Below are 8,481 nucleotides of genomic sequence, written 5' to 3'. Positions count from 1 at the left end.
AGGCCAAGTCTGACAATGGTGGCTATTGAACAAATTTTTTCCGCATGTGCGAAGCTTCAGCAGAAATTATTTTCCAGAAGAACTAAATTCGTAATGTTCACAGAGTAACCATACAAAATTATGGGCAAGCGAGAAAATCAACACCAAAACTTAAATAGGATCATACTAAACTCGGGAGTCTCTAATCATTTTAAACGCAATTTTTTTTTCAAAAACAGTTCTTACATGAAACATGCCTTGCCCACAAAGTACACTTTGAAAACGAAGTTAGAATTTTCTCCAAACTTAATAAAAATGCGTTTTTTTAATGAGGTTGTGTGTTCTGCATTCAGTTCAACAGCACCCAAGTGCACATCAACGAGTTTAATAATTGCTTTGCTGACTTGAAGGAGTTAATGAGAAGTGTTAGCAGTACAGAACAACATGACTACAATTGCAGTGCAGCCTCATGGCTCTATTTTAATTGCTTCATCAAAGTGCACACAACAACTCTGCAGTGCACACTGGCTGGAGGGCAATGTAAAGCGATAATAACAAATAGCTCGCAGGGTTTCTCAGAGCATGCCACGTGAGATGACACCTTCCGGGGGCTCCTGCAACGCTGACGTCTCATCCACAGCATCAGAACAGCGCTTGAAGCGTGCAAGGGTAGCCAGGCCCTGCATATAATGAAGGCGCAAAACAGGTGTCGCAGCGATGTAATAATAATAATATTTGGGGTTTTACGTGCCAAAACCACTTTCTGATTATGAGGCACGCCGTAGTGGAGGACTCCGGGAATTTTGACCACCTGGGGTTCTTTAACGTGCACCTAAATCTAAGCACACGGGTGTTTTCGCATTTCGCCCCCATCGAAATGCGGCCGCCGTGGCCGGGATTCGATCCCGCGACCTCGTGCTCAGCAGCCCAACACCATAGCCACTGAGCAACCACGGCGGGTCGCAGCGATGTAGGATATGCAGCTGAGTGACCTCGCACAAGTTACAAGGAATATATATATGCTCATTGTAACATACAAATGGCTTCGTGCTGCTTCTTGCTTCACTTCGTCTCTAAAATTTGATTACACAACCTCCAACACTAGGTATGCAAGAATACGGTACACACAAAGCCACTAGCCATCTCAGTTTGCCTACTTTGCATCTGCCACAAATTACCTTCAAGATAGGGTCCACGAAGCCACACTCTGCCACACAGAGACATGTGCTCACCCCCCGCTGCCCGCTTCTCATGGTGTGTGCTTGACCAAATTAGCATATGCACACACCAGCCTCTCTTGAGTGCACAACACTGGGCATGCATCAAGGCACCAGCTTTCTTGGCGCACCTCTGCACACTTTCCCTCACCCCTACAACATACGGCACGCAATAAGATTGTATCGTACTTGTACTTAATACAGAACGTCATACTGACGCTCCTAGCAGAAATTTGCCTCGAGTGTTCCTATAATTGCTATCACAATAAAAAGTAATCTCACATAATACAGCAGACTCACTAATCTGACTCGCTAAATGGATTTCTGGGTTAACTTGATCCTTGATGAAGGTCTCAGTCAGCACCCATACATTTATATGAGCCAAAGGTTTTTCTTGTTTCAATCTAGGAATTGATCCTTACTGAATAATTTGAACTCAGCTGGCGAGCAAGAACACACCTGGCCGTAATGACAGCAGCACCTTTGTGGTAACGCTAGAAGGCTGAATGAGTTGAACACTCACTATGTCCCACTGAAAATGCCTATTTCTGCCCTGCCCTAGGAAAATATTCGAGCAAAAACAGCAACTCATAATAGACAGCTTTAGTTCAGCATACGCTATACCATTGCGTACGCTATAAAATAGCAGGCAGTCACTGCGCATGCCAGAACACTAAACGACCCATAGCGTATAGCATATACATGCTACTTCTCAAATTTAGCGTTAGCGTCTTTGCGTGGTTTGCAGAGTTTGCATGAAACATGGCGGTGGTCCCAGCTGCCCACTTCGAATTGAATTTGGCATTGCTTTTGAAAAATGCACTTCGTTCGTAGCAAATGACTGTGTAGCGAAAAAAGCCTTTCGCTTAGTCTCAGGCCGCTCCAACGACAGAGTATTATGGATAACCTTGTGGTGTTTTCGAGATCGCTTCTCGTTTCGAACGAGTCAAAGCATAACGAAAGAAACATTCGAGATGTCAGCGCCACCTATCGCTACTGTCGGGAAATCGCCACAACGATGGCATATGGCCTCTGAGATCCGAAGATATCACAAGCCAACTAAAACTGTAAAAAACGTGCGCTGCTTAGCGTATGCTACGCTATAGCGTATGCTATAAGTTGCGTACGCTAACCTATTTTGTATTTCTCGAAGATTACAAACTGTTATCAGATGCCCAGCATGGGTTTAGGTGCGGTTTGTCGACGATGACGCAGCTACTTGGCACCATGTCATGATTTTGCCCTCGTGATTATAATAAAGAACAGATCGATGCTATATTTTTAGACTATGCGAAAGCATTTGATAAAGTTCCCCATAATAAATTATTACAGAAACTCTACGCTATCGGAATAAATAACAGGCTTATTGAATTCATTAGGGCTTATCTACAAAATAGGTATCAGTATGTCCAAGTTGACAAGTACTGCTCGGAGACTTTACAGGTGACATCAGGGGTACCGCAAGGGTCAGTTCTGGGACCGATCTTATTCCTCATTTATGTTAACGACATTGTGAAAGTCATACACAGTGGTATTAGGATAAAGCTTTTCGCGGACGACTGCGTTCTTTATACCTCGGTTAAATCTGTAGACAACCAAACTACGCTTAATAAAACACTCGCAGAAGTTTCAGGCTGGTGCAAGAAATGGGACATGTTCTTTAACGCTGACAAGTGCTTAGTCCTCCGTGTATGCAGGAACAAAACCGTTTTAAACATTCTTATTCTGTGGATGGCATTGTGCTTAAGGAATCACCTGCTGTTAAGTATCTCAGGATCACTATTACAGAAAATCTCAGTTGGGACCTTCATATTGATAGTCTGCACTAAAGCTTTTAAATCTCTCTGGTTCATTCGACGAAAGCTTTCAAAAGCCCCTATGAACGTAAAATTAGCAGCATACAAAGCGTTGGACTGGCCATGTCTTGAGTATGCTTCATGTATATGGGACCCTTATACAGAAAAAAATGTTGCCAAATTAAAAATAGTTCAGAGAACGGCGGCTAGATTCATTTTCAACCGATATGAGCGCACTGACAGCGTGACAGAAATGATTGCTTATCTTGGTATCGATACACTTAAAGCTAGATGTACCGAAAGCAGATTTAATGTACAACAACATAATACAAATCCATTCCAATTTCATTACTCCTCATACTCTGCGCACAAGCTCGCGTTTTGATAATGGGAAAATGTTACAGTAATACAATGCTCGAAACGATACTTTTAAATATTCATTTTTTCAGAAAACCATACGCGCCTGCAATAAATTACCGAAACATATTGTAGACAGTACAAGTGTTGAAGGGTTTTTTACAAACTTCAAAATGCATGGGTAAAGCGTACTCACATTATGTTATATGCAATAATAATATTTGGGGTTTTACGTGCCAAAACCACTTTCTGATTATGAGGCACGCCGTAGTGGAGGACTCCGGAAATTTTGACCACCTGGGGTTCTTTAACGTGCACCTAAATCTAAGCACACGGGTGTTTTGGCATTTCGCCCCCATCGAAATGCGGCCGCCGTGGCCGGGATTCGATCCCGCGACCTCGTGCTCAGCAGCCCAACACCATAGCCACTGAGCAACCACGGCGGGTTATATGTTATATGCAGTGTTTCATGTCTTGATTTATTGTATTAAGTTTTTATTGCTGTTGTGGATTTCTGATGTATTTCTATTTGTGTCTACTCCTGCTTGGAGTCAATAGACTCTGCAGTCTATTCTTAAATAAATAAATATAAACTACTGTCTAATGAGCGGTTACCATATTGACACATGTACTTATCTTTATCGGGCGACCACGTTTCGCCGCCTAACAAATGTAATCGCACAGCGCGGGACGCGCCTGCATGTAATCGAAGTTTCTGGAAAGTTATCGATGCTTCTACCCGGCTGTCTGTTGTCGCCGAACCTTGTGTTATCTGATTTCATCGCGTGACGAGAATGGTGTAGAACTTTGTGGAAGGCACGCGGGTCCGAACGATTAGTCTGGAACATTCGACGACTGCTGTATAAAAGCCGACGCGCTTGACCCGCTGATCAGATTTTCGACGATCGCCGACCGTGTTCGCCGCTATCGTTGTGCTATAAGTGTGGCCTCTTTTGTGGGCACAGGTTCGCCCAATAAAAGTTAGTTTTGTGTTTAACAGTATTGCTACTGTGTTCTTTGACGTCACGACCACGTGACATCTGGTGGAGGTGCTTTGCGTTCATGTACCGGACGCCCCCACAAAGCCGTGACCCAAGTCCTCACGCGGAAGACACCAACGTCGCCAAGAACCAGCGAGGTAGCCGCAGGCTGCAAGGACTGCCCCCGGAGCACGGACTTTTGCCTGAGACGACTAGGAAGATCGCCACCAAGTCCACCCCAATGGCAGCCCCAGCGTCCCCCTTCGTGCTGCAGCAGCCCAGGGAGCCTCCGACGTTCCGCGGTTCAACTTTCGAGGACCCGGAAAGCTGGCTTGAGACGTATGAGAGAGTCGCTAAGTTTAACAACTGGAACAGCGACGACAAACTGCGACATGTCTTCTTCGCATTGGAAGACGCAGCCAGGACGTGGTTCGAGAACCGAGAAGCCACCTTAACGACCTCGGAACTTTTCCGTAGCGGCTTCCTGCAGACATTCGCAAGCGTCGTGCGCCGAGAACGAGCCCAAGCGCTATTAGAAACCCGGGTGCAGCTACCTAACGAGAACGTTGCCATCTTCACGGAAGAAATGAACCGTCTATTCCGCCACGCCGACCAGGATATGCCTGAGGAGAAGAAAGTCCGCCTTCTCATGCGTGGTGTGTGAAGGAAGAACTTTTCGGCGCAATGATACGAAGCCCACCGAAGACCGTAGAAGAGTTCCTTCGCGAGGCCACCAGCATCGAGCAGACACTCGAAATGCGGAACCGGCAATTCAACCGCCGTACAAGCTCTATCCACTACGCATGAATTCAATCACTGGCCACGGACGATCTGAGCGAGACCATCAGGGCGATTGTGCGCGAAGAACCGCGCAAGGTCTTGCCTTCGTCGCAGCCTCAAGTGGCCTCGATCGCCGACATCGTGAAAGAAGAGGTGCACCAATCGCTTGGAGTTCCTGAGGTGCAACCAGAATCACCACAGCCCCAGCCGGAAGCGATGACCTACGCCGCCGTCGCACGCCGTCAAGGCACCCCTCCGCGACCGCGCCAGGGCCCTGTAACACCGCAATTCCGTCGTCCGCCGCCGCCACCACCAGCACGCCCACCCGTCGCCCACTGCACATACGCGAGGAAGACGGACATTTGGCGAGCCCCCGACCACCGCCCGCTCTGCTATCACTGCGGAGAAGCCGGCCATGTGTACCGCCGATGCCCATACCGCGACATGGGACTGAGAGGGTTCGCCGTCAACGCGCCGCGTCCACAGCTTGGCGAGCGCCCACGTGACATCGCCGACTACCTGGCCGCCACTCAGTGGAGCCCTCGACGGCCGTCCCGTTCGCCGTCACCAGGCCGCTACCTGTCGCCGCAGCGCCGACCATACACCGGCCCAGCCCGGGACCGCTCTACGAACCCATATCCGGAAAAATAAAAGCAGCAACCGATGGAGGTGCGGTTGCTGTTCGTCGAACTGAGGAAGATCCTCCGCCGCCAACGAAGACGATGAAGAAACCATCTCGACGACATAATGACACGCCGCCGTCCTGACGAAGTCAGGAAGCCACGACTACACCGACGAAAGACGACTTGACGACGCGATGCTCCAGGTTCAGTTCAACACGACGTAGCCGTGATCCGACGCCAAGACCTAACTGCAAGGCCAGACGAAGAACCACCGACCTTGACGTGCTTCTCGACGGCCACGCAGTTACCGCCTTAGTGCACACAGGGTCCGATTACTCCGTAATGAGTGGACACATCGCCGCCCAGTTGAAGAAAGTTAAAAATGCATGGGAAGGCCCTCAAATTCGAACCGCTCGAGGACACCTCATTACGCCGACTGGAATTTGTACGGCAAGAATTACGGTTCATGACCGGACTTACCCTGCCACCTTCGTTATCCTCCAACAGTGCTCACGAGACGTCATTCTCGGCATGGACTTCCTGAACCAACACGGCGCAATCATAGACCTGAAGTCGAAGTCAAACGCTGTCGGAAGATAAAGCGATACCGCCGGAGAGCCCTCGTAGTCACCACGCCTTGAGTGTGCTCGAAGATCAAGTAAGCATCCCGCCTCGCTCCAGCATTGTTATTTCGGTCGGCACCGAAATACCCGCTGACGTAGAAGGTGTCATCGAAGGCGACCAACGTCTACTGCTAGACCGCGAAATTTGCGTCGCAAGAGGGATAGCTCGACTGCATGGTGGGAAAACTGAAGTGTTGACAAACTTCAGCCAGGAGTTCAAGCACACCAACAAGGGCACGACGATCGCGTACATCGAGGAAATTCTGGAAACCAGTAACGCGTTTGTCCTCTCGGATTCCACCGCATCTACCCCGACGACCATCATTCCCGAACCAGACTACGACATTAATCCAAGTCTCCCCGTGATTAAGCAACGGAAGCTCAGAAGTCTCCTCCAACGATACAAAGGCTGCTTTTCGACGTCATCGAGGATTCGACAAACACCAGTCGCCAAGCATCGCATAATCACCGAGGAGTACGCTCGACCACTCCGCCAGAGCCCTTACCGAGTTTCGCCGCGAGAACGCGAAGCTATAAGAGAACAAGTAGACGAAATGCTGCGCGACGACATCATCCAGCCGTCGAAAAGCCCGTGGGCATCCCCTGTTGTCCTGGTGAAGAAAAAGGACGGAACCCTACGTTTCAGCGTCGATTATCGTCGTCTGAACAAGATCACGAGGAAGGACGTATACCCCCTCCCACGAATAGACGACGCATTAGATCGGCTCTGCAACGCTAAATACTTCTCGTCGATGGACCTCAAGTCTGGCTATTGGCAAATAGATGTCGACGAAAGAGATCGCGAAAAGACCGCCTTCATCACCCCAGACGGCCTCTACGAGTTCAAGGTTATGCCATTTGGACTGTGCTCAGCGCCTGCAACGTTCCATCGCGTGATGGACACGGTTTTAGCAGGACTGAAGTGGCAGACCTGTCTCGTTTACTTGGATGACATCGTTGTATTCGCCGGAAATTTCGACGATCACCTTAGGCGGCTTGCCACAGTACTAGAGGCCATCAAGTCATCAGGGCTCATTCTGAAACCAGAAAAGTGCCGCTTCGCTTACGATGAGCTTCTGTTCCTAGGCCACGTCATCAGCAAGTCTGGAGTCCGCCCTGACCCGCAGAAGACAGCTGCCATCGCAAAGTTCCCGCAGCCCACCGACAAGGCAGTGCGTAGATTTCTTGGCATGTGTGCCTACTACAGGCGATTTGTCAAGGACTTTTCACGCATCGCTGAGCCGCTGACACAGCTAACTAAATGTGACGTCGAGTTCAAATGGGAAACGCCGCAGGCCGACGCATTTCAAGAACTAAAACGACGCATGCAGTCGCCGCCCGTACTTGCGCACTTCGACGAGCACGCCGATACCGAAATCCACACTGACGCCAGTAGCCTAGGCCTCGGTGCCGTCCTAGTCCAGAGAAAAGATGGACATGAACACGTGATAGCTTACGCTAGCCGGTCGGTGTCAAAAGCGGAAGGCAATTATTCTACAACCGAAAAGGAATGCCTCGCCATCGTTTGGGCTACAGCGAAATTTCGCCCTTACCTATATGACAGGCCATTCAAAGTGGTCAGCGACCATCACGCGTTGTGTTGGCTAGCTAACTTAAAGGACCCTTCAGGACGGCTGGCACGATGGAGCCTCAGACTACAAGAATACGACATCACTGTAACATACAAGTCTGGACGAAAACACTCAGATGCTGATTGCCTATCACGCGCCCCCATTGACCCACCGCCGCAAGATGATGAGGAAGACGACGCCTTCCTTGGAATAATAAGCGCGGAAGACTTCGCCGAACAGCAACGAGGAGACCCGGAGCTAAAAGCCCCAGTCGAGTATTTGGAAGGGCACACCGACGTTGTCCGTAGGGCATTCAAACATGGATTGTCTTCGTTCACGCTACAAAACAACCTGCTCGTGAAGAAGAACTTCTCACCAGTCCGCGCCAGCTACCTTCTTGTTGTACCGTCAGCGCTGCGTCCAGAAATACTGCACGCCCTACACGACGATCCAACCTCTGGGCTCCTCGGATTTTCCCGGACACTGTCGAGAATACAGGAAAGGTATTACTGGCCGCGTTTGACCGCCGACGTCGCCCATTACGTCAAGACATGC

General features: G+C 49.4%; 1 protein-coding gene across 3 annotated transcripts in view; it reads right to left on the bottom strand.

Annotated features, from left to right (window-relative positions):
• Positions 1 to 428: 428 nt before the first annotated feature.
• mRpL20 (mitochondrial ribosomal protein L20) overlaps positions 429 to 8,481 on the bottom strand; it is a 98,855-nt gene continuing 90,802 nt past the window's right edge. For all 3 annotated transcript variants that reach the window (XM_075686888.1, XM_075686889.1, XM_075686887.1), the window contains one exon: positions 429 to 659. In XM_075686888.1, the coding sequence (XP_075543003.1) occupies positions 555 to 659 (105 nt within the window). In that variant the 3' untranslated portion in view covers positions 429 to 554. The remainder of the gene's footprint in view (positions 660 to 8,481) is intronic.

Source organism: Dermacentor variabilis, chromosome 3, assembly GCF_050947875.1.
Source record: "Dermacentor variabilis isolate Ectoservices chromosome 3, ASM5094787v1, whole genome shotgun sequence".
NCBI lineage: Eukaryota > Metazoa > Arthropoda > Arachnida > Ixodida > Ixodidae > Dermacentor > Dermacentor variabilis.
This window is presented reverse-complemented; position numbering and strand designations above follow the sequence as displayed.